We start from the raw sequence: 26488 nt of genomic DNA, 5'->3' as shown, positions 1-26488 counted from the left end.
GACTGCATGGCACCCTCTCCGTATGTGTTGGCTGACTGTTTTGGCCAAAGACTACTACAAAGAGCGTATTTTGTCTTTCCTTTATGGGCTCATTATACCAGTCTGAGTTATGAGGGCTTGATGGTAGAACTAAGAGCAGGAGATCTATTGATGTACTCCATGCTGGCATCTAGAGCGTGTTGAGGAGGCGGCTATGCAATACAAACTTAGAAGCAAGAGAGACTGGGACATTGCCAGAGAGGTGAGGAAGAGGAAGGGGAGGTTAGACTGATAACTTACAATGTGGGGAGCAGGAGAACTTGCTGGATACGGAGTCTGGCTATGTGCTGAGAAAGAAGGAAAATGAAGAACTAGGCAAGAAGGTAACAAGGGGTCTCAGACTGGGCGGGGAAAAAATAGCTGGGAACTACCGGGAATGGCAGAGCAAGAGGATTGAGGAAATGTGTTGTGAAGCCAAGGGACATTGAGTTAAAACTTCTGAGTGTGTTTGTGGGAGAGCATTGCCCAGATAATCAGGCAAAAACACTGGATCTGATGGTTCAGGGAAGAAGCCTAGGAGGAGGCACTGATGGTGGTGGTTCAGGTAACAGAAAGCTCCCCTGGAGGAATGTAGATTATTGAATGATGGTGGCTACTAGGAGTCAAGGGATTATAAATGCTATTGGGGAGAAGAGAGTGGTGCTGGGAATAGAAGCTGAAAGAGTAGAGCTGAGTTCTGCACTGAAATCTAGAACTGGTGATAGGCAGAGTGTGATCTAGGGACAAGCTGGAGGTCTTCACGCAGGAGAGGTCAAGCCTGAGGGGGATGTTCCCCTTCAGTGCAGGGGAACCCCAGATTCCCGAGCGTTGTCGTTCCGTGTCAGTGATGTGTAACATCCTCTTTTCGCACTCACCCTCATAAAAGATAACCTGCTCTCATCAGCCATTTTTCCGCCTTGGGTAGCAAAGTTCTGTGTTGGACCCAAGGAGTCCAACTCTGCAGAAAATAATAGGATCGCATGTAAATGAATTCTTTTCTGCTCACTTTTTTAGAAATGCTTCTGTACAAGTGACTTTCCAAATATTTGTAGAGTTGTGTTTAAAGTTGAGTAATGTGAGGTCTTCAGAATAAACACCGCAATTGTCTTTCCGTGACCACGTATCGTTTTCTATAGGATGTCTCATTCAGCGTAAGGGGTGTAAATCAAGCGGTAAAGGAAGTAAACCTGCAGAGTCTCTCCTTTTTCTTTTCTTTTAAGGACGTGATAAGGGAAATACTATTGTGAATGATGCAAGAGATTGCAAGAAGGGAGAATTATTTTATGAATAAAACAGTTGCAGGCTCGCTGGGAGCTGAATGCTGTCTTGACCCTGCTATACATATGCTGGGCAAGTCACTTAAACTTCCACGAGAAACATGCATTTGTCATTTTATTTTTCTATTTATGTTTGACTTCTCTGCAAAATGAACAGTAAGAAATGCAGCTATGCTTAAGGAGAGCAATCCTTTGAACAGAGAGTACTATTTTATAATAAATACTCAGATAAATCAGATCTTAATTTAAAATTTGGTACCTAAATGCTAAGTTCATTAATATTTGTGGCTTTCAAATATTGTAGTTTTAGAAATGTCTGAGGGAATTGCTGTTTTTGTAACAGCGTTTTGCACTAGACAAGCTGAAGATAAAATAAGGAAGATTTTACCACTAAGTGAGCACTGTTCATTCTTGCACTCAGCGAGGCAAGGTCCTTGAAGGATAAGGTAGTGTAAGATCATAAGAGATGCTGTTATAACGCGTGTGTACAGCGGAGGCAGATTAAGGTTTCACGAGCAGACATAATCCTGATACTTCCTGCCTGTCATTTAATGTTGCCAGTAATTTTCCTTTCAAATGTAATTATTTTTGTGTATCCCATTTGTGTGTGTGTGTGTAAACAGAATATGCTTAGGCTTGAACTCCTGTGTTTTGGGGGGGGAGCGGTGGTGGTGTGATTTTGTAAAATTTTTTTAATGATTTTTATTTTGCAAATTTTTGTATTTACATGATTTTACTCTTGTATTTTTAAATTAGAAAATATTCAATGCTTAAGAAGAAATCATTGAATAAAATGAGTAGACTTTAAGGGTAAGAATGACCATTTTCCACACCTTCTCAGGCTGCCAATCTAGAAGCAAGTGGCAGGAAAAAAATTTAATAATTTTAGCTTTCAGCTGGACAAAGCCCTGCCTGAACAACCCAATGTAATTTCAAAGTCTGCTCTGCTTTGAGCAGGAGCCTGTAGTAGGAGAGCTCCAAAGGACCCTTCCAACCTAAATTAGTCTGATGGGAGCTAAGACATACTGACGAAGTTGCGCTATGGGGTTACTTTGCATATTCAAAGACAGAAATGATAAAGCATCGATATAAAGCTTAGAAAACATAGATAGCTATGCTTTCTACCACAATTCTTAGACACGATTTCTAACTTTTGCCTGAAAATACTAAAACCAGAATTGCTTTTATGTTTTTTGCCAACTTATTTGGTAAATATCAGCTGCTCTTTAGACCCTTAACATGGAAGAAAATAGACTGATAGCTCTGTTGACATCAGTGTAGTTCTAATCAGCAACTCCACTGGTTTTCATAATTTGCTTATAAGAAGTCTTTGAGGAAATGCACATTGAGAGAGTTCCTAGAAAAGGCGAATCCCTCTTAAAGGAATGAATTACATCTGCAATTTGCTTGGGAGTTTTTTAATCTATCACTTTTGTTTCTTTTGTGACTACTTTTTTCACTTGTTAGAGATGGATTTGAATAATATGATGAGAGCTAAGAGTGGTAAATGCTTATATTCGTGGTCTGATTCTGATTTAGAGGCATTGATTCCTTGGAGAGTTTAGTCTATGCACACATGCAAACTACTTTAAAAGCAGACTTTATAGATCATCTGCCTTGAAGTGTGCAGGGAAAGACAGAGGGAGAGCGTGTGTGTATGATTATTTTTGATTTATAAAATAAACTGATCCAGAACTCAAGTAGAGGCAAAATAATCAGTAAAATAGCTATAGTCTGTTAATTGTTATTTTGCTATTAATTTACTCTTTTTCGATAAAGGTATTGAAGAAAAGTACCTGTGTTTTTAAACCGTGTGAACAGACTTGGAATATGCTAAGAATATACACCGTAATATAGCAAATAATTTCATACTATTTATTTGTATTCTCTTGAAAGGATATTAAATGGGAAAAATCTAATCCAATAAAGAGAAGTCCTGGTCACCTTTGCAAGGAAAAAATGTCAGAATTTGAAAAACTAGAATATATCTGAAATTACAAGGCGGGGAAAAATGTTTGTAATTAACGCGATTGTGCTGATGTTTTGACAGTAAGGGTAGATCATTCCTAGAGGTGCTGGTAATAAACTTGCTGTAACACCTAGACCGTGATAAAATAAGACCTTAGTAGTTCAAATATTTTTTCTGGGTATGTGATGCTATTCCTTTTGAACTTACCAATTGCATTTGAAATAGGTTTTAGACTATGATGATCAAGACTTTTGACTCCCGTATTCAATCTTGGTTTTGCCAATTTTTACCTGCGTTGTGCCTTCTGCTGAGGTATAGTATGGTTCCTCTAGCGTAGGTGTTGCCTCCACGTTTCTCGTGCCGTCTAACGCACAGTGCATCCACCTCGCTCCTGCGGGAGTGGTGCCATCACGTGGTCTCAGCTTTCGCAGACCTGAGGATGGCCCTGTGTACACCTCCACGCAGAGGCTGGAGACTGGCTGTAGCGGTGGGATCAGAAGGATCAGGTGTTACCATTGTAAAAGGATGTTGGGCTATAGGTGCTCTTCTGAAACATTTGCAGCTCGAACCTGAAATACAAGGTCCACCCATAAGAACAGTGTGAAATCTGATGGGACAGTGGGGGGAGTGAAAACCACAGGTTAATTTTACTCATATTTTGTTCTGAGGTGGGAGGAGGCTGCTTTAAGTGGAAAAAAAAATTGCCTTCATGTTTTAATCCAAGTTCTAGTAATGGACATTGGGGATGCTTGCTACCATCAAAAATATTTTTAATCAATGAGAGCTCTCTAGTATATTTCTGCTGCTCCAATAAAATATTTAAATCATTTTTGTTACTTGGTTGCATAACTAGTATTGTGGCATGATATAATTGGTGAAATTGTTGCTATTCATCTTTATCATAATCTTTCCAATATCACTGCTGGACACTTAGTCTTAAAATTTCTCTGTTGCTGTTACCATGCCTCTTAGTTCATGTTGATCCCAACATCAGTGAAGACATTTTTGGAATCACAATCAAAATTTTACCTGGAGATACGTAGAAGTGCCTGTAGGTAAGCTTCACCGGGCACTGCTGGCCTCCTAGCAGGTGTAAGTTCTCAGAGATGTACACCATTTGATTGAAGGCAAGTTCCTGCTAGTATGTTCTTCAGATGATAAAAAAAAATCTGTAGATGAAGCACGTGCAAGGGAGCGTGTTAAAGGACAGGACTATGCCAGGGTCTAATTAGCCATCCTTTATTCACATTGGTCCCATTCTCAGAATCTTTATTTTTCCTGCCCTTTCTCTTATCTGATACTGTCTTAGTGCTTTTGGTACAAATGTCCAATCAGCATATGAAAATTGTATTTCATAAAGGTACTTCCATTTGGAAATCAGTTCATTTAACACTTCAGTTTGTTTTTCTATAAATAGATATTTAGACCTATTGGCCCTTATTCCATTTGTTCTTTCCTGTAATGAGCACATGAAAATATGAAGGTTTGCTAGCTTTTACACATACACCTTAAATGAGCTTCTTAAGTTTCAATTTCTGTAGTATGCGTGCTCCATTTCTACACATTCACATAAAATGGCAGTAAAGGTTAGACTACTTAAAATTTTGAGAGTTCAGTAAACTGGTTGGATGGATAAAATTCAATTTAATAGGATCTTTATTTTAAATAGAGTATGCTTCTTTTAGGTTAACGGAAAAGAACCAGATGATGAGAATCTCAATAAATCTGAAATAAGCCAAGTTTTTGAGATTGCACTTAAAAGGAACTTGCCTGTGAATTTTGAGGTATGTTTATTTTACAAGCTCTAGATTTGTTTTTATTAGCATATTAAGGGTACACATTAAGTTGAGTCTCTTCTAAATAACCCAAACAACTGACTTTTAACATGTCTTGTTAGTTGTGAATACACTTTTACCTTTGACAGTCACCCTGATTGTCTCGGAGTTTATATGGTAAAGTGGAGAAAAAAGAGAAATCCACCTGTTCACAAATTCACGCACTAAAACCAGAAGATGAGTGAACAGCTACGCTGTGGTTGTCTGTGCAATCTTTTTTCCAAGCTTTTTGAAAAATCAGTATTACAGTGACGAAACAAAACACAACCCCACATTAATGGTTAGAACATGGAAGTGCAGAGTCGAGGCCAAAGAGTGTAGCTCACTCCGAAAAACATTTATGGAAGTATTTGCTTAATTAAGCACTGATGTGGACTACCTGCAAGCTGCAGAATCTCACAAATAGGTTTCTTTTCTAGCCATGAGGCGACCTCATGTGCATCTTACTTTCCTTTCCCTTTGGCCTGGCTGCTTGCTGCCTCTTTGCCCCTCCTTGATCATTTCAGTTATCTTATATCAATAGCTTCCATAGGAGCATCTCTGTTTCACTACAATATTAATTTATCATGCTGCTTTCCTGAGCTGGCAGAGTAACATTTAAGTCAACTATCTGAATTATTATAGTAAGAAAACGCAGTTGTGTGTAACTAAGTTGCTTCTAGAGCTGTTCTATGAAATTTTACATGAAGCTTTCAATTATTGCAAATTAGCCTGAGCATCACTGGTAAAAACATACTGTCACACAAAGCCAGTTGTGGGTGGAAGTTCTTAATTCATTATTACTTTTTGACTTTATGGATATTTTGGAGCATGATGTGTTATGAATGGAGTTAAAAGACTTAATCTGTAGTACGCAGCTATCTTTTAGATGTCTCCAGAATTCTTGCCTTCTGAACTAAAATGCCGGATCCTAAAGAATTGCTTTCTCTGTAGTGTTCTATGACCGTAACACGATGTATTTAATGAGGTGATGTTAACGGTGTGGAAGTACACACTGATGAAATAGAACAGTTATATTTTAATATTGAAAGAGTAAATCAGTAAATTAAACAAGATGGGTTAATGACTTATATGTAAATACTGTTTACTGCTTGCTGCATCTGATCTTTTTAAAGTATATGTTTATTTGGGTGGGATTATGTTATTAGAGTGAGGATGATTTACATCTCTACTCTCTGGATTGTATGAGAATCTAAAAATCTCTTTATCCGTAGTTCTTGAGAGAAGTTTGCTATAAACAATGTGCCCTACCATTTTTAATAAGTGTTTATCACGCTTTCACTCAGTTTTTCCCTCTGAAACAGGTGACTAAGGAAAGTGGTCCTCCCCATATGAAGAGCTTTGTAACCAAGGTGTCCGTTGGAGAATTCATGGGTGAAGGTGAAGGAAAGAGCAAGAAGATCTCAAAGAAAAATGCTGCAATAGCAGTCCTAGAAGAACTGAAAAAATTGCCACCTCTTCCTACGGTTGAGAAAATGAAGCCACGAATCAAAAAGAAAACAAAATCAATAGTGAAGGTAAGAGACAAACAGATTGGAAATCTGACTGTTATAACTAATCATCAGATGAGAGACGTTTCCGAGTTAATTATAAACACTCTTCAACTGCTCAACTTCTATCAGCAGTCTGGTACTGCAAATGAAATGATGTTTTGCTCCCACAATGGGGTTCTGATAGCACTTTTACAACAGTTATCAGTAAATTCAGGATGAAAGAGAAACCTTATAAAAGAATGAGTGGCACATAAAAATCAAGCTCTGACTTTCAAGCCTTGGACTTTACAGTTTCAGGTTTTGCATGATTTTGCTCGTGCAAATTCTCCTGCAAGCCTGTCCCTCCTAATATAGCAGGATTAGAACTTGTGAAACTATTACCAGTGGTAGGTTATATGTGGTCAACTGTGACAGCAGAGCCAAATAAATTGAGTGTTTCTCTTTGGCTATGACAGTGTTTCATTAAGCAACTTTTATTTCAGTGTTTATAAATTCTAGAGATTAATGAATTCAGTGGCATGCTGCATTTGTCTATTAAAACAAATATTCACACATTTTGGCTTATTTCCTAAACATTGTTCTACGTAGCTGCAAACAAGTCCAGAATATGGTCAAGGAATGAATCCCATTAGCAGACTTGCCCAGATACAGCAGGCCAAGAAAGAGAAGGAACCAGAGTACATGCTCATCACAGAACGTGGTCTTCCAAGGCGCAGGGAGTTTGTTATGCAGGTTTGTATGTTAATTTGAGAAATCTAGTTGCGTGCTGTGATGGTGGGGTTGGTTGGGATTTTTGGGGTTTGGTTGTTTTTGGTTTTTGTTTTTTTTTTTTTTTGGCTTATGGTAATCAGGTTGTCATGATGATATACAAAGTTAACAGGATTACGGCCAAATTTCCATGAAATTTATTAAGAGGATATCTAGTGGATCTTCAAGGAAGATGAAGGTTCAAGAAAAGTGATCTGAATCGTGTTTAAAAAAATTGCATAGGGCACCAGAAGTCTATGTTGTAACTGCCTAATGTTTTAATTAACAGGAATATTAATATTCTGTTAAGAGATACTGAGCTTCTTATATGTTGTAACGTAGGAGTTATTAACGGGAACCTGGGTTTCCTTCATTTCCCCTGAATTTTCGTGTGTTGCTTTAGAGTGCAGCACTTTCTGCGCTCTGCGTTGCAAATCCCAATAGCATAGTAGTATTTTTAATACTGAGTATCTACTAGCCTCTAATAATGAAATGCATTCTCCAGACCTCTCTCCTATCCTGGCCAAGACATGAAAGTTAGTTGCTTTCTTTCCATGACATCAGTCAATCTGCAAAATCTGTAACTTCAGCTTGGAAAACTTGTCTGCTGTGATACCAGTTTTCAGCATTTAGGCTGTTGTCAAGTTGAGATGATGAAATATAGTTGTTTGTGCGACTTCTGTTTGGGTTTTTTGTGCTTGGAGGCCAATGATCGTTGACAGTAAATGACAACTTGCTTAGAATAATGATCACTTGGACTATTTCGTGACTCATAGCATGCTTGAGAGACAGACCACTAGTAAATGAATCCTCATACTGCTGTTTAAGAATCAATTTGTTTTTTCTTCCTCTTCTGTCTAGGTGAAAGTGGGTGTACACACAGCTGAAGGAATGGGCACGAACAAAAAAGTTGCTAAACGCAATGCAGCTGAAAATATGTTGGAACTTTTAGGTTTCAAAGTCCCTCAACCTCAACCTCCAAAGCCAGCATTAAAGACAGAAGAGAAGGTAAGAGTCTTTAAAAATCAACTGCTGTTCGATACTACAGCAAAAGCTGAGCTGAAACCATAGCAGCTTTGCAAGGCAGTACCAGTGCGGTAAAGTCCTGCTTTCTGCCCTAGCCAGGAAGCAGCTGTATTAAGGTGACTGTTCTCTAAATCATAGCGCATTTTGGATACATTAAGGTTTCAATATTGCAAGTAAATCAAAGTCTCATCAGGAGGCTAAATGAATGTATTTCTTCTGTGTAGAATGGCTCAGAACCTGTGATAAGTGAGGTATTTGGTCTTAGAAGCTTGGGGACACGTAGGTTATAGAGCTTTGTGGTGGGAATACTTTTACAGAGCCTTATCGCCAGTTGCAGTTGAAAGTCTGTTACAGGTCTCTTTCTTTGGTGGGTTCCTTAGCAGGGAAAGAGCCTTGCATTCTCCTATTGATTCAGCAGATGTTACCAGGGAGTTACCATAGCAAATCTGGTTTTAATTTTCTGTTTTTCCATGTATATGCTCATTTGTGACCAGTGCGTTGTCCTCAGCAGTACTAACTGATGTTAGTTTACCCGGCTTTATTATGGTATCTAGTTCTCAGTATTTGTGTTCTTAATACCATTTCACTACTCTGTAGATAGTTTTAGTCATTCAGTGAATAAGAATCGCTGAACTTGTCTTTTCTTGCTAGCTATGTAATAATTGAGGTTTTTGAGTAATAAATTCTTCAGTACAATTTTAAGTCGTCAGATCACCTACGTCTTGAAAACTTGGGGGGGGGGGGGGGAATTTTAAAGGGATATTGTGTTTTTTGGCTTTTTTCCTTTTATTTTTAAGACACCAGTGAAGAAACCAGGTGATGGAAGAAAAGTAACCTTCTTTGAGCCAGGCTCTGAAGACACTTCAACTAGTAAGTAACTTTACTGAAAGAAGCGTGGCCCCGTTGGGGGGGTTGTGTGTGTAAGAGATCTTTCTCAGTCCCTTCAACAGTGCCATTTAACACAGCGTAATGAACACGGGTGTGCAACTGCGGGCTTGCAGACTAAATCTACCCCTTGGGAGGGTTTTGTTCACTGAATCGTTTATTCAATAAGCAAACTCTGTCTTGATGATGCTGAATCTCTGACCCACCAAAGGTGACTCAAGCTCGCTAAGTTTGTCAGTGTTTCAAAAGTCATTTGAAACAAGTTATTTTTTTTAAAAGTGGCTTTTGATGCCGATCTATGCCTTCATGTGTCTGCAGAAATAGCTAGCATCTGTTTAGCATGTACCTCTCTCTTCTCAGGTAATAAGGAAGATGAGTTTAGGATGCCTTATCTCAGCCATCAGCAGCTTCCCGCTGGAATTCTTCCCATGGTCCCTGAAGTTGCACAAGCTGTAGGAGCCAATCAAGGACACCACACCAAAGAGTTCAGTAGGGCAGCCCCAAATCCTGCCAAGGCTACAGTAACAGCAATGATTGCTAGAGAGCTGTTGTATGGTGGTACTTCTCCTACTGCTGAGACCATATTAAAGAATAATAACTCATCAGGCCACGTACCCCACGGACCACTTACTAGGCCCTCTGAGCAGCTGGACTACCTTTCCAATGTTCAAGGAATCCAGGTAAATGTTCAGCTCTGCAAGATTTCTTCCAAAGCTATCCAAAGGGGTCCAACCTCTTGTTTGTTCTAAAGCTTTTCAGTTCTGCTGGTGACTGATGTGTTCTGAGGCTGCTTGTTAAGTTGAAATTCATGTAAATGTTTTACTTTACATATGAAATGTACTGAATTTTAGAGCTGTTTTTATTTCGTTTTCAAAGGTGCATTTCTGTACTGCAGCCTCAGCCTTAATTCAGTGCCACTCTGGTGTCTTGGAAGAATAAAATTGAAAGTAACATGTTCTGAAAATTGCCATGATGTATGAACATAATATGAACTTGAACTTGGCTGATCTGAAATAATTTTTTTAGTAGTCTTTCATACACTAACATTTGCTGTAAGCTGTACGTTTCCTCGTGTTTGGTCCCTTTAATCGGAATTGCATGTATACGTTAAAGAAGCTCAGTGGATTAGAAAGTATAATAGGGAAAATTTTAAATGCAGATAGCTCTGATCGGAATAAAGGTCCCAGCATCAATCATTATTACCTAGCCACTTCTATTCAGAAGGCTTGCAGAGCTCTCATGATTGCTAAAGAACACTGCAGGTGAAGTCAAACTTCAAAGTAAATGGTTCTGCTGGCTGACAGACAGACTGATTAACAGTAAGGTTCAGCTTCATATATGGGCAAATAATCTATAGCAATTATGATATATTTCCTGTACGTGGTTAACTGAAAAGAACTAAATCCTTCTCTCTTCTTCAGGTTGAATATAAAGACTTTCCAAAAAATAACAAGAACGAGTTTGTATCTCTTATAAACTGTTCCGCTCAGCCACCACTGATCAGCCATGGAATTGGAAAGGATGTAGAATCTTGCCACGATATGGTATGACAAATTCTGCTGAAACGCTTTCTCTTTGGCCTTCAGTGAGCTAAGGGATGCAGCGGATAGGCCAAGGTTTCATATTGCTGCTGGAGAGCAATGGATGAAATGCTGTACAATTCCCTGGCTAATTTTTGTCTAATGTTTCACAGGTTGCTGAAACGATTGATTGATAACATCAGAATTTAATCTAAATAACCTTCAAATGCTTAACCTATGCTCGCAGTTTTGGTCTACAGAAAACGCATTTGCCTTATCTTGATATTATTTGCATGAGCACATATTAAAGAAAATATATGAAAAGGAACTTTTAAAACCTAAGAGCATATCAGCTTATTTTCTGTAAGAGAATGGGCTGATATTTCATTGGGAACTGTAATACCTGGGTTCACCTTACCAGACTTTCCGCTGGAACGGAATCCAAAATGTGAGAAATGCAATTCGCCATCGGGTAGCAGGAGAGACTCTAAATTTGTTAAGCTCCCTTTATAAATAAGATCTTTTATTCACGGTAGCTGAAATACTTCTTTGTGAAAGAATGAGTCTTCTGGACTGTAAACTCTACGGGCCTTTGTCTATAACAGACATTACATATTGCTAACAATACGTACACGGTCTGCTATAATTTGGAAAGAGTTCAGTTCTTTTGGTATCCAGCGGTGACCTGAGCGCTGACTGCAGACTAAAGGAATAGTTCGTAATACGTAAATACACTTAGGAAAACCTGATTTTACTGATTTTAATACCAAAAATATTTGCAGTAATTTTCTAATGGCTATGATTTGATAGAGATTTCTTTGATCTTTGTCACTTAATTTTGACATTGTCATACCCATCTCCCCATCCTGCTGTAAAGAGCTCCTGTAAGAGCAAGCACGCAAGTCAGTGCGGTAGGTCGAAGGGAGAAGGACAGCCAGTTCGGAGCTCAAACGCTGCGACGGGGCCAACGCGAGACCCTTCCTCTGTTCAGATATTCAGCTTTCACTAACGCATGTGCCACAACTCATCAGGGATATTCCGCAAAGGTGCACCCGAAATTGATCTGAATAAAATTGAAAAAACTTTTCCGTTCTCAAAGGAGGCGACTGACTTCTGCATCAGCCGTGTCACATTGACTCCTTTTAAACAGTCAGACGTACCCTGTCTGTGTTGTATTTTTGATTCTTGTGTAACTTGTTTTCTTTTTCTGCAAAGGACTTTTTGGTTTTGTGTGTTGTAATGTCCTTTAGTAATGGCTCAAACTGTACAGAGCTTAAGATAATTTAGTGTCTTTTTTCCTTGATATTAATAGTACTGCTGAATTAATTTTCCTCTATTGCTAAAACAAATGCAACGGGAATCCCCTAGCCACAGCATCATTCTATTCTACTGCTTAACGTAGCAAGCTTGAATTCTACACCATTGCATTTTTTCTGCCATAATTACGCATCTTAAAAAATATGATTACCAAAATTAGAACACTTACGTTGTTTCAAGTGAGCCCCGGTCCCGCTTGCACTAAATTAATGAAATGAACTCAGGTTGAATTGCTGAGTGCTCTCTCTTTTCTTCAGGCTGCATTGAATATTTTAAAGTTGCTGTCTGAGCTGGACCAACAAACCACAGAGATGCCCAGGACAGGAAATGGACCAATGTCTGTGTGAGTGTGGCCCGTTGACTTGCCCTTGCATTAATGGAAACCGCTACCCTGCGGTGGTCTATAACCAAATGAAATGGGGGGTTTTTTTTTTTCTTTGCCAGAAAAGTTAACATGCCAAGGGCTGTTCTCTTCTTCAGGAGGATGACAGGGTAGGTTTTACAATCAAGCTCATAGCTTTCATGTGTCAAATGGGGGTTGGTCTCTTCTCCCAAGTAACAAGTGATAGGACGAGAGGAAACGGCCTCAAGCTGCGCCAGGGGAGGTTTAGGTTGGATATTAGGAAAAATTTCTTCACCAAAAGGGCAGTCAGGCACTGGCACAGGCTGCCCAGGGGAGTGGTTGCGTCCCCATCCCTGGAGGTACTTAAAAGACGGGTAGATGTGGTGCTTAGGGACATGGTTTACTGGTGGACTTGGCAGTGCTGGGTTAACGGTTGGACTGGGTGATCTTAAAGGTCTTTTCCAACCTAAACAATTCTACGATTCTATGATTCTATGAAATGCAAATTACTAAGCAGGGGCAAGGGGATAAAACGTAATGGCTGTGATGCAGAACAATTCTGACTGCGATCCCTCTCCTTAAACTTTATAAATAATAACATATATTTACAAATATAAATTGTTTATAAATAATAAACAATATATTTGTAAATAGTGTGACTTTTCAGTGTGTCCAAGTGTTACAGCTGCTCCTCTCTTTCTAGAAAGCTTCGGTATGTAAACTGTAAACGATGTACAGGTCTCTCAGCTCGCTTTCAGCAGAAATGTGGAGGGCTTGCAAATTACTCCCTGTGACCAGGAAAAAAAAAAAAAGTTTATCCTCTCACTTAAATAATAAGCTGTCAAAATGGTGGAATTAACGAAGTGCTAATTGATTAAAAATGGAGGCCACTTACATGGAAACAAATTGCTCTATGCACCTCAAATTCTTTGTATCTGATTTAGAAGCATCGTATTTGTGGAAATAGTGTTTTATCCGAAGTAACAGGTGTTTTCTTATCCGTAGATGTGTGAAACAAGAAATGGAAAGTGACCCTCTTCTCAAACCGGCTAACTCAAACACTTTGGGACAAACACTGGACAGCACTGCCTAAAAAAGGCTTTTGACTGGACCCAAACCTGAAAGCACCAGAGAAAATCAAATGCTTCCTATTAATGTAACCTAACTGTTTTAGAGTGCTACAGTCTTTACAGCCTACTGTAGTGTCTAAATCATAACTGTTGCTTTTTCTTCAAACAGTGATAAATTTTTAGTTTCATTATGTTGTTTTGATTGAAATGACACTATAAATTTTTCATTTTAAAGTTTCTTAATTGTATCTAGAACAATAGCACAGTTTAGAAACTTTGTCTTCTGAGACTGACATGTTATCTGTGAACTAACTTGGGAAGATCATATCCATGTATGTGGTTATTTTGTTTTTATTGAAATAGCCAAGTTTCACTGGAAACAAATTGTGTGCCCACCATTTTAAAAAGTCCAATATTTTCGCAAACCTAGCTTAATTATCCAACGGTTGAATGAATTAAAACACTTTAGGAATTTTAAACTTTGTTTGATCGTTTTTGGTTAATTTCTAGTTTTCTTGAGTGGGGGGTAGGGGAACTGGAATGCGACATGACTTTAAATGATCTCTGATCTATGTTTTAAGGATTGTGTGTATAGCCGGCACACAGCTCACTACATTACAGGATATGATCTCAATGTAGTGCATATAAAACCGCAGATTGATTTTCCTTGAGTGCTTTATACTGTTTAATTACATCTCCATGTAGGGCTGAAAAAAATTACCTATGTTTATATATAAACTGTGTTGCTTTTGATGTTGTGTTATTGCGCGCTGAACCGTGCGCAATAAAGTTTTTTGCATATGGTCCAGGTAAAGCACGATAGCCTTGCAAGTTAAGTACTGCTTCAGTTCATTGTTTACGCTGGAATTTTTTCTCCCCATGGAATGTAAGTAAAACGTAGTGTTTGTCACCAATAAATGGTAATACTAAATTTTTTGGGTTAATTTATTCTTGTATGCCACTACAGGGGCTGCTTTTTTATAGGATTTGTAACGCTTGTGATATAGTACGGGCAGTATTGTAAAGCTATGGAGTAACTGTACAATGGTTATCAATTACATATAAATAACTACTATTTAGTAATGTGGAGGATGTGGAAACCTGGCAAGGTCAAGGAAATTCAAAAGTAACGTGGGTACATTTTGTTATTTGTGCCACAGTGTGTTAGTGCAACTGTATTAATGGGAGCTTAAACTGAAGCTATGATTATGACAAGAAACCTGGCGCAACAGGTTGGTGTGATTTCGAAGTTTAAGTCTCTACTTTTAAGTTTCCTTGTTTGCTTGTAATTTGAGTCATAACCTTGCCTTGCACTTAGTCATTTCGGGGGGTAGTACTTTCAAAGCAAAACAAAACTTTCCTTCTAGCAACAAAAACTGGCACCATAGACTGACACATGACAGTGTATCATTTGGATGTGAACTGCGTTCAGTGTGTACTTAACCGGTAATCTGTAGCAGCACTTCCTAAACGCCTCTTCGCAGCGCGTGTAGTAACTCCTGTCACAGAAAGCAGTTACTGCATACGCTGTGTCTCAGAGCTAAATGTCTCGGCCATTTTATTTGCATTATCAAAAGCAATTGGGCCACATTAACTGCATACCAAATTTTATTGAATCAAGTTGGTTTTGATCATGATAAGCGCAAAAAAACATTGTAAAGATTTTTTTTGTTTTCTTTTTTTTTTTACATTTGTAGAACTAAAATGCTGTACATTTAAAAATTAAAAGAAACTTGCTGGGCTGAGGCTTTGTATTGCAAATTCTTACAACTTAGAAACTACTTACGGAACGATTTCTATTGGAAAAGCGATACCACATTGATGGCGGTATAAATGGTCTCCCTTCGTTTCTCCACTGCTGCTTAGGAGTTTTCTCTTTGGATAGGACGAGAGCCTATTCTTCTGACTATTTTGCAGCATTCCTTTGTTGATAATCCTATGTTTCCCATGAACCTTAATTAAGTTACTTTGCCATAGATACCTCTGTTTCGATACTCTGAAATGCATCTGTCATCTTCGCGGTGCTATGTAAGAGAAGGTGCTTTTGTCAAAGACCTTGTAATCACAGCCTCGCGATGGAAGCCCGCAGGTCGCTGTGCGGACTCTAGGTAAGCCAAAGTGAGTTCTAGATAAAAGCGTCTTTTTTTTCTAGAGCACTACAATCACTTGCTTTTTCTCTTGTCTCCTCTGTGCTTGATGCAGCAAAGGCTAGGAAGATCCTGAAGGCTTTATATGATGCTTTTGTTCAACAGATACTAAAATGTTCTATGGAGAATACAAATAGGAGAAAACAGAGGTGAAGGTGAAATCCTGACCGCAGTAGACTAGCAGGCTGGTACTGGTACCAAGCATACATTTCCGAGTAGTAGCAAAGTGCTGTCTGCACGACACCTCACCTTCTTGCATTCTTTCTTTGAACTTTATACTTTGGTTTTTGATCTTTAGAAGCCTTTTGACTGCAAGTGAATGAGCTTCTGCATATGAACATCAGCCTACATTAGCTTGGGCTTCATGTCACACACTTCAGTTATGATCCCACTATAGAAAATTGAAGTATGGGGTCTGTTCCAAGATTAGTTTCTCCTATTCAGATCTTAATTGGTTAGGGTTGTTCTTCCACAAGCGGATTTTACCAAGCGTTTTTTTCCCCATTATCTTATTTGACTCTGCTTAAATTACCACAAACATTTTAGTAAATTAATGCATTTTTTCCTGTGTTTCTCCAAAAGGATTTTGCAATATGGCAGGACTAATCTGTGTGTTCCAGAAGCTGCTGTACATTTAGTAAATTGTGACGCTTTGCACTCAAAATGTTCAGTTCAGCTACAGAGAACTTCCCTGTAATCGCTTTCAAATGGGAGTATGGAAAACAAAGTATTTAGTCCAATCTATCGGGCTTGTAACTACTGTGCTAACAACAGCGGAGATAGCGCTCTTGTTTCTTTTCAGAATTGAGCACGTTGTTATCCCAGCCTCTTCAGTCATACAGCCTGTGTTCTGCAAGCAGGGCTGCCCTTAGGCCGCTGCTGCCAAGTGCTGAGGAAGGAGGTCTGATCCCAAGGGCTTCCACTCCTCACTTAGTGACGAGTGACTGAGGGCGATTCCTGAGGAGGCAGGTCACCGGGGGACAGATGTCACGTGGCAGAACGAGTCACGGAATTTCAGTGCATTTCAGGCTTGTGCATTTGGACCTTTTCTAATGCCTGCCCATCCTACTTCCAAATGCGAAGCATACAGGCTCCAAGGAAGTAGCTGAGGAGTTTGGAAACCAGATCCTGGAAATATTTCTGTTCATTTTCCAGTAGTTCAGCTTGTAAATAAGATCAGCAGAGACCAGACAGTGTAGGCTACACATTTTCCTTCACCAAAGAAAATGTCCTGTCTGCCTGTACTCCCTCATGTGTCTGGACTTTGACAGATTCCAGTCTTCACGTTGTTATTTTCTGGTATTGGAAAGAAAGCTCTCACTACTGCTTTCTCAAATTTCAAAGCCTTAAGCCAACGTCTAATTTCTAGCAGCTTTTGCATTGCTTTCCTTCAAGCCTTCTCTTATTCTTGGAAGCATACAGCTGCACTTCATAGTGGCTCTTATCAAAGGAATGATGCCGTGCCAGTGCTCTTTGAAGAGCTGCAGCCAAAGGTCTCTTGTTCCAATGCCCCGTGTAAGAACCTGAAAAGCGGCTTTGCAGATGTGCTGCACGTGAAGCCTGACAAATGAAGCCTTTTCCAGTGCAGTGTTATCGAGCTTAAAGACTGCTGCTCCGCTCTCCTGTTTTAAGTAACAAGTTGCACTCTGAAGTTGGTGTACGAGAAGGAAGGCAGTCCGTGCTCATCCAGGGATCCTGGAGTATTGCCTGCTTTCTTGAACGGGTCAGTTTGCTACCCTTGAGACAAAAAAACTGCATCACGTGAAAGTTAATGGGGAATAACAAAACTTGGTCAGGGAATTTTTTTAAAGCAGAATATTTTATTTCTTAGCAGGAAATCCTGACTCCCCAAAGGAAGAAACGTGACTTTTCGTGATCCATCATTCTTGGTTTCAGGATGGAGGTCTTAAAGAAAAGGAGAATTTGTGCAAAATTTATTTTGGGGAATGCTAACCTGTAGAATAGCTAAAATGTGCCTACAGAATGAGAAGCAGCCTGGATTCACTGCGATACCCGTTCGTTCCATAACATTAAAATACATTCCCATAACTTGTTGCTGTTGTTTTGTTTTAGGATATACGCAGCTGGTATTTCCTTAGGATAAATCCTATCAGAAAGGACTCAGTTGGGGGATCTAGAGTCAGCAGTGTGGTTATTCTTGTTCTCAGCTCTCTGGCCAAATTTTAGTACTGTACATCAGAGTTAAATGTAGCTGTACTCGGAGTTCCACTGCAATTATTATGTTACCTAAGGATCAAACCAAAATTCTGTTCTAACCGACTGATCAAAGTTAAAAAGAGTTTTATTCTGTCCTAATGTATAAAGACAAATTGTGGAGGTTCCAAAAGTGCCTGAGTCTCGTGGTTCCGGGACACCGAGGAAGGGATAGGATGCGTGTATACCACTTCCCTCATCGTCTTGTTCTGTGAAGCAACCACATAATTATTTGCTGCTTTTATTTTGAGAGTCTGCAGATAGAAACCAACAGAGTAAGTGTGAATCAGTGTAATATCTTCCTTCAGGGCTTCTATATTTAGTGATTTTATTTAGACGACTCCTGTTTAAGCTCCGACAAAGGAATGCTGCTCCAGAGGTGGTTACAAATCTGAAAACACTCAGCTTCATCTCTGTGGCTGTGACATGCTGTATTGCTTCCCTTCCCTTTCTCTGGTGATTGGATCCGTACATGTGTTTAGTACCCAGGAACTTCTGAGCAAGAACCTGAGCATCCCATGGAAGGAGGCTGGGGAAAAAAAAAATTAAGTTGTTAGAACAAATTAAATGAATACCCTAGAGATTTTAATCTCTGGATTAGAACTGAATAAAAGCATACAGATGGCAAATACTACTTATCCAAGAGTGTATTTTATTCTCTGACAAAACAAATTATTTTGTATACCACCAGCAGTATCCTAATGCAACAAAATTTTATTTGATTAGAAATGAAAAAATTACAGTGCTCGTAAACTTTATTCATTCTCCCACTTCCACTTTCACAGTATTTTTTAGCAACCTGCTAATAGAGGATGTTTTAGATTTTAAATGTCCCATGTTAATGATGCAGAAAATATCCTTCACAGAGTATGCTTTCAATACTTCATCCTCTGCTACCATTCTCTCATTTATCTTTACTATTTCCAACCAAAGATAGTCTTTTATGTTTAAATGCTGCCTTTTTTTTTTTTTTTTTTTTCCCCCAGAAGGGAGATGAGTGCTCCCAAAGAAGACAATCCCAACCCTGTGTTAAGGGACAAAACCTCTGATATGTTTCATGTCAAAGTCCAAATGCAAAATGGGGTTGGGGACAACTGGGCACCTCTACAGACACGAATCCCTATTCCCCGTTTTATCATGGGTGCAATCTCCCAAATTGCTGGGCTACCATTTTAAAGCCACAACCAAGTACATCACAGCAGGGATACGTACTGTGGTCTGACTGCTAAGTATTGCTTTCATTGTGGTTTTCACACAGGAGCTTGGTTTTAACCGAGAGGACCATTTAGCTCTTGCCTAGAAAAGCCGATCGGGTAAGGAAGGCACCACTGGAAAAGTACATCCATCAGTAGGTTGCTGTAAATATGATTCAGTAAAAGTGTCCTACAAACTGCCACTATTTGCATAAAAAGTTTGTGAATTCCCTTTAAAGCTTGTTAAGTAAATACAGAGGAGCTTACGTATTAAAATGTTGAGCCACCAAGTTATTTTAATTACTAAAGTGGATAAAAATTTGAAGAAAATGTGATACTTCAAACTCACAAAGACAAAATACATTTAAATAATTGTCTCTTCTAAGCATTCTTAGCAATAACTGTTGTGCTTTTTCTCGTACTGTACTTACAGCAAAGGTAACTGGTGTTTCCAGTGAGTGTTTTAACTTCTTGTATTTCCATGTGCTAAAGGGCTGATGTAGAAATCCAATGCTGATTTTTATTTAAAAGAAAAAAGGTTATTTAAGACCTTTTACTGTCTAACCCCTCCCCATTCTGCTGGCCCGTAATTGTATGCAGCCAAGGAAGATGTACCTAGATTAAACGGGGTCAAATGCAGACCTCTCGGCGTTCATCAGTCAGCTGGGTGTAATGTCACTGATTTTAATGGCCTTTTGCCACATGCTGAACCTGGTGCCTTCTTATGTGGGCTGGACATGAAACAAAGCTGGTCCCGCTTCAAACAAGCACGTGACAAGTGTGCAAACTGTGAATGTGCACAAGCTTGCACATATTGCATCTCGCACGCTTCAGCCCGTGGTCCTCCGGGCTACCCAGGAAGGGAACGAACCTTGTGGTTCACAGAGGGATGTTTCCAAATTCCTGGTGAATGCCGCCATTACTTCCCATTTTCTTGTCTGTTGGTATTTTTTGTTGGCACATTCGTTTGGGAAGCTGTTTTAGCCTTTAGCTATGGGGCATGCTCATCCCTCCCTTCCTCCTAGTGGTTTTACTTCATAAAGATGCTTACTCTCTTCCTCTCCCCAAACCCCTGCACCTTGAAGAGTAACATCTCTTAAAGCAGGCTTTAAGATTATCTGATTGTGATGGACAGATTCCTTACCCGTGAGGTATATGGAGTATCTTTCCTTTCCTTAGAGAGACACATTTCAACAAAGTGTTCCATGAGGTGTTCTTCCAAATTCAGGAAAAAGTCGGAGCGCACTGTACTCGCAGTCAGTGCTGCATGGGGTCCTCTGCTCTTCACCTGACGACCCTGGACTGTTGTCATCCTCAGTGCAAAAAATGGTGCTCTTGGAAGACCACTCCAGGTACCTCTCTGAAAACAGGTCAGCTTCTAGGAGATGCGTTTTCTCTTCATCCTGTGCTGCCTACTTGGACACCTCCTCATCCCAAGAAGCCACTGGCAAGGCTTGTGGTGCCTTCCTGATTGTAGCTAATAATACACTGTTCAGATGAACTAAACTACTGTTTGTCTGTTGAACCAAACCATTTCCATCTGAGTTAAACTGAAAAGGAAAAGTCTTGTGATGTGTTTGAGTCCCTGCACGTGTTCTTTCAATGTTGCAGTTGAAAAGCTTGTCCCATGTAAATGGCCTCAAAACACTCAGTTATTTTTGCAAGATAAAGAAGGATGTAAACATTTCTACAGTCACTTTTAAGTTAACGCCACATTGGTCTACAATTTGTCTTTTTGCTCCATCTCTTTCTGACAGAGTAGTGTCTTTCATCAATGCCTATGTAAAATTTATTTGCTAATAATCAAAGAGAGTAATCTGTAAGTCATCAAAGCTCCCTTCTCCCTCCAAAAATGTGTTCTGTAGAGTCTAGCCAATAATTTTGCAAAATTTTACTGGTGCCATGCAGCATTAGAAATTGCTGTATCCTCAGTGCAAAGCTGTTAACAAGGCAGTTGCTCATCTAACAGGCATTTATTGTTGCCAAGTTTTAAATGGTTTATCTGAGCTTGGAAAAACTGTTAAAACATTTTGATCAATTTTAAGGCTAAACCTGAACAGATGCATAAAATCGGCAAAGGCCCCAGTCCTGCAAGGTGGAGTGCTCTGGCTCACCCCAAGACTCGCTGCAATGGTCGTACCCTAAAAAATGGCAGCATCTCTAGGGAAGATTTGTGTTCATCAGAAAATGAATGTTGGGATATCTCCGTAAGAGTGCTTTGTGACCCCGGTGATCCACAGCTACTGACCTCTAAACCTGCTGCTGCAAACAAACGGCCCGAAGTTCCTGCTACAGTCACAAGTAGCTGGGATGCATTTCTATCATTTTCGGAAGGAAACCCTTGACAGTCTGTAGGAAGAAAAAAAATAGAGCGTCATTTATGTGCAAATAGGCCTATTAAACTGGTAAATCTGAATAAAGTTCCCTGTTGGGTCTCTCTTGCTGAAACTCAGCTGGGTCATTCACAGTCTTCATTTGTTTCTAGTTTTAGCTGCAGGCTAGAAAAATGCTGGCTCCGCAACTAAACTATGGCAGTTTCTCTTACTGCCCTTTAATCTATTCTGTGTGCCCTTTAATCCATTCTATGAATTTTGTGTTTGGAATTTTTCATATTCCAAAAGACCAGTGTGTATGATTTGGCAGATGCTCACAAAGATTTTTTTCAATACCCTGTCAGTGTGCTGACTGTTTTATTTTGATTATCGTAGTGCTTCACAGTGAAGTTGCTGACCCAACAATTCAAAGAGATCTTATCATGGCTTTCTTGATGCATTTTTTTTTTTTTAAATTCTATTACAAAATTTTATGCTGGAAAATTACAACCTGTATTAGAAATTTCCTGAATATCTGAGGCACCTGGTGCTGGGTTTTCAGTTTAGGTTATTATGTCGGGAAGTTAGAGGTTGCATCCCAATTACAGTTTGGATTTCTTCATATTCAGTTCTGATTTAAAAAAAAAAACCCTAAACATAACAATGTAGCAGTTGGAAGCTGGCATGTGAAATATTTAATCATTCCATGAGATTAACAAGGTCTTGTTTAGCAATTCAGAAGCATTTCTTCTTTCATCAAGTTTCCCCTTCCTTGGGCACTAGAAAAAAGAACGATTCTGTGCTAGCACTCAGTGTTGGCATTTGGAAGCAGCTGAAAACATGTCCCTGTGAAGGCTGGCATATAATACAAAAGCATTCTTCAGCAGTTGTGGCACTGTTAAAAAAATGCACGTGACTAACTGCCTTTTAACCATTTACCTTCGCTTTGGCCGCTCTTGTAAGGCGAGACAGAGTAACTGCTCCTGCATGACTCACACGCGCAAACACAGGGATGCAAGACCAGAGAGGCCCAGCCCAGCACGCTGCTGCCTGCAGCTGCAGCAAATAACCACCCTGTGCAAGGAAAGCACGCAGCTGCCCCGTGGGAGATGCGTGTCCTGCAGGCAAAAGTCCTGCTAACTGGCTATGAAGCAAAGCTTTCATAGCGTGGCTGCTCTGGCCAGCAATGCCGCACGGAAGAGGTCCCTCTGCAAGTGAGAAACAAGGAGAATTGGGACTTGAGTACGTTCTGACTTGTGCCACCTCTTGAGGAACTCCCTCAGTCCAATGAGTCTTGCTACAACGAGCCCTGACTGAGTTGAAGAACTCATCTAGCTAAAGAGATTTTCAACATTGTTCTGCCAAGGAGAATAAAACCCACTGAAATCAAATAAATTTGATACTAAGCTCTGCTGCATCTGTTTAACATCCCAGACCTTCCCATTTTTCCTTCCTTGCCAAGCTAGGAAACACAAATCACATTTACAGTTCCTTTTGCCGTGTACATGTGACATGGGTTTGCAGTGTAACAAGATTAGTTTTACCCGTAATCCTCTTAAAATGTCCTTCCTTTGATTGTCTTTTCATCTTTTGGTGTTCTGGAACTTGGATTAATGGGATTGAGATTTATTCCACAAGTCCTGTTTGATAAACTGCTTTCAAGAATTAGTTGCCTACAAACACATTTCGTTTGGAAAAAGCATTTTAATGGTAGCTGAATTATGCAGTGTTATGCCAAACGTAGTATAAGGCCTATATATGTACTTGCAGTACGTGTGTCTGTAGATACTACTAGACAAGGAGGTGAATAAAACAAAATAGGCTTCCTCGTTTCAGTGTCTAAAATATCTCACATGGCTTCCCTAGGCAGATTTGCAGAGCCTTGACTGTATGTTTGCAAATGAGCCGACAAATTGACCACATGCCTTTTCTTGCTCTCATCACATTTCAAGCACCATCCTGGAACTACCCCTTCCATTGGTCCCACAGGACGCATTCACCTTGCAATCAATCAGCTTGACCTCGTCCCTTGTCACCGAGTCCCTGTTTAGTTAGTAGAAGCTTGATACCACAGTAACCGCTGGTTTGCTGAAGCACTGATGTGACAAGTCACGCAACGGTAACACTTCGTACAACTCTGAGCGAGTGACTGAACAGCTCTGCCTGGTGCCCTGGCATAACCAGTGTGTATTTTACAAACAGAAAAACCCAAACCATGGAACAATTACATGATTTTGAGCTAGTCTAGACCAGAGCTGCTTATTGCAGAACTCAGGATTGTTCAACTCCAGCGTTTAGCCCAAAAGACCACCTGATGATGTAGAACTAGCGTATGGCTTTGTGCCTTCCCCTGCCTCTTAAACTTCCACTCCATTTCAGCGCCATCTCTTTAGTTGGTCTTATTCTAGCAACAAAAGTTCCGACCTTTCCCAGGAGGTGCTGCGAGGGGGGGTCGTGGCTGCAGAACATTTCTGAATCATACAGTGGCCTCCTGCTATGCACTGACCGCTGGTGAGGGACGAAACACTGCGCTTGGCGGACCCTTCCGAACACGTGTAGGACACTGAAAATACTTTCAATGTGTATTCAAGGATGGCTTATGTCAGGTCTCCACTACATATGGATGACTGGATTCACACCCCATTTCCAAGGTGAATTTATAGCTATAAAATCACTGTAGACGGCAGTGCTCGGGTTACGTGCCAGGCTGTTCTCATTCGAGACACATCCTTTGCTTTCTATTCCTTTCCTCACATTGCTCAGTGGCAAACTATTTAACGCAACATGTTTTGCCTGTCTATGGCCACCTAAAAGCAAAATAGCTGCTACTGTGATGTGTTCCCCAAACCGCAGTAGGCATCCCCCCAGTGACAGAAACCTGAGCTGAAACCCGGCTGCAGAGCAGCAGGGAGCCCGAGCTGGGAGAAATACAGCGGCGTAAGCTGTTTGGGAGCTCCTGCTCTGGATTAAGGCTGGATGCTGCCACTGCATTTGCACATGCCTTTGGCCGAGTTACTAAACGTCTCTGAACGTGCTTTTTTCTTTCTAAGAAGAAAGTAAAGAGAAAATTAGATTTCCAAAGCCATACTCTTTGAAAAGAAGGCTTAGAAGTGATCTCATCACCATGTACCAGGACGTACAGGGGAGCTACAAGGAAGATGGAGACTCCCTTTTTACAAGGAGTCACTTGTGAGGACAAGGGGTACCGGGCACAAGTTGCTCCCAGGAAGATTCCGATTGGACACGAGAGGTAAATTTTTCATAATGAGAACAGTCAGTCATTGGCATAATCTCCTCAGGGAAGTGCTTGACTCCATTACGCCGAACATGTTTCATGGCGCTGGGCCATCTCGCCTAGATTGTGCTGGAAAGGTTGGACCAGATGATCCCCGAGGTCCCTTCCAACCTGGGATTCTATGATTCTACGATACTGGCCCACCCCGGCAAAGCGCGCTAGGCGTACCGGCTGCGCCCACCCGCCGCGCCGGCCTTCACCCCCTCCTCACACGAAGCCCGGGCGCAGCAGCGGCGCTGGGCGGGCTGCAGGCCCAAAACGCGCGCACCGCCATGAGGCGAACGGGGCCAGGGAGCAGCGGCGCGGCCGAGCACGCCCGGCCCCGTCCTGCCCTCCACCGCGAAATGGCGGCGCCGGCCGCACCTCACGCCAGCTCTACCGGCTCCCAGCCGGCCGGCGCAGGGAGGCGACGGCTCAAGCCACCGCCTCCCCTGGGAGCGGGGGCCCCTCGGCGGGGAGCGGAGGGCAGGGCCGGGAGGGGAGGGCGGAGGACGCCTCCCGCCGGCAGCGCGCGCGGCACCGCCCGACATGGCGCCCGTGCCCGCCTTCCCGCCTCAGCGCGGGCGGGGCCGGGGCGGGCCCCGCCGCCCCTATAAAGCGCCTCGCGCGGGGCTTATGGGCCTCTTCCTCCGGCGTGGCCGAGGTGGGTACGCGTCCGGGCTGGGCTGTGGGGGGCTGGTGGGTCCCGGCTTTCCCCCTGTGGGCCTCCCTGCCTGAGCGGGCTCCTGGCGGCCGCCGGTGTCGTCTCCTTCCCCCCCCCCCCCCCCCCCCGGCCCTCCCTGCCCGCCCGCTGAGGGAGCGGCCGCGTGGGCTGGCGGCATGGCCGCTTCTGCTTAGCCCCGGCTGCTCCGAGTGCTTTTATTCGGGCTCCTGCGGTGTTTCGCGGTGAGCGGCCGCCCCGCCTGGGAAGGTCTTGCAGGAGCTCGCCCCGGACCGGCGGGGGGAGGCGGGTGTGCGGCCCGGGGGCTCGCTGGTGCAGGTGATGATCACCTTTCCCCGTCAGAGCGACAGTGTTGATCCCTCACTGTTCAAGCCAGGTCGTGTCTGATGCACCAGGGGGAACCGCCGCTGTGCCCGGTCCGCTTGCGGGGCCCGGTGCTAACGGTTCCCTTCGGCTTCACCCGCAGGGCCCCCGGAGACCTGGTGCGGCGGGGCGGGCGTGCCATGAGGGCGGTGGCCTGGTTTGCTCCGCCGTGGGCGACCCTCCGGCAGGTGGGAATGGTAAGTCCTGAAAGTAACTGTTCCTCACTGGTTTAAAAATACATACCTATATATTCTTTTCTTTTGAAAAAGAGTTACTGAGTTGCTTCTGCAATGCTTTGCCAGGCTGGTGTCCCTGGGGACTTGGCAGATGTGTAGGTTTGACCACCAGCCTAGATGCTGTGTTGCTGACAGCAGAGGGGGTTTCCTCCTGCAGAAGCCTTGCAGCCGGGCCCTTTGTGCCTCGCCTCGCCCCGCTGTGTGCAAGGTGGCAGGGCAAGAGAGCTGCAGCCTGGGGAGGGCGGTGGGTGTGCAGCTCCGAGCCCCCGCAGGTGGCCGGAGGGCTGGGGACCAGGCTGCCCTGGAGACAGGAGCTTTGCCGCCGCAGCCTGGCTGCGCCGGGCCCGCGGAGGAGGGGCTGCTTCTGGAGTTTTCCCACCCTGCGCTGTGCTGTGGGTGAGCAGTCGTGGGCACGGCTTGGGCCATGCGGTGTTCGTGGCTGAGCTTTTCCCTCTGCCTGGGGTCTGGTGGCTGCGGGGCATTTACTGCTGCCTGTGCCGCCTCCTGCCTTTGCATTGGGAAGGCAGAAGCCTCGCGTGGCCATACAGGGTGGGCCCGCAAAAGCGC

At 42.0% G+C, this 26488-nt stretch overlaps 2 protein-coding genes and 1 non-coding gene across 10 annotated transcripts in view; all 3 read left to right on the top strand.

The window, feature by feature from the left end:
• STAU1 (staufen double-stranded RNA binding protein 1) overlaps positions 1 to 18492 on the top strand; it is a 36092-nt gene extending 17600 nt beyond the window's left edge. For 2 of the 7 annotated variants that reach the window (XM_087749816.1, XM_087749815.1), the window contains 10 exons: positions 4950 to 5048; positions 6386 to 6616; positions 7181 to 7324; positions 8201 to 8347; positions 9163 to 9235; positions 9611 to 9930; positions 10672 to 10794; positions 12345 to 12430; positions 12532 to 12579; positions 13436 to 18492. In XM_087749816.1, coding sequence (XP_087605942.1) covers positions 4950 to 5048; positions 6386 to 6616; positions 7181 to 7324; positions 8201 to 8347; positions 9163 to 9235; positions 9611 to 9930; positions 10672 to 10794; positions 12345 to 12430; positions 12532 to 12579; positions 13436 to 13523 — 1359 coding nt within the window. In that variant the 3' untranslated portion in view covers positions 13524 to 18492. The remainder of the gene's footprint in view (positions 1 to 4949; positions 5049 to 6385; positions 6617 to 7180; positions 7325 to 8200; positions 8348 to 9162; positions 9236 to 9610; positions 9931 to 10671; positions 10795 to 12344; positions 12431 to 12531; positions 12580 to 13435) is intronic. The other 5 variants (XM_087749817.1, XM_087749820.1, XM_087749819.1 and 2 more) reach the window with 5 other exon arrangements.
• Positions 18493 to 25177: 6685 nt separating this feature from the next.
• LOC104013109 (somatomedin-B and thrombospondin type-1 domain-containing protein-like) overlaps positions 25178 to 26488 on the top strand; it is a 38008-nt gene continuing 36697 nt past the window's right edge. Inside the window, exons 1-2 of one of the 2 annotated variants that reach the window (XM_087750281.1) lie at positions 25178 to 25304; positions 25789 to 25882. The gene's annotated coding sequence lies outside the window, so the exon portion shown is untranslated. Of the gene's footprint in view, positions 25305 to 25527; positions 25547 to 25788; positions 25883 to 26488 lie in introns of those variants that run through there. The other variant, XM_087750282.1, reaches the window with a different exon arrangement.
• On the top strand, positions 25631 to 25718 carry LOC148056537 (small nucleolar SNORD12/SNORD106). Its single transcript, XR_015703118.1, has one exon. It is a non-coding gene; the product is annotated as a small nucleolar SNORD12/SNORD106 (small nucleolar RNA).

Source organism: Nipponia nippon, unplaced genomic scaffold (assembly GCF_047370975.1).
Source record: "Nipponia nippon isolate SJK-2023a ecotype South Korea unplaced genomic scaffold, ASM4737097v1 scaffold_13, whole genome shotgun sequence".
Classification (NCBI taxonomy): domain Eukaryota; kingdom Metazoa; phylum Chordata; class Aves; order Pelecaniformes; family Threskiornithidae; genus Nipponia; species Nipponia nippon.
Note: the sequence above shows the minus strand (reverse complement) of the source record. Positions and strands in the feature narration are given on the sequence as shown.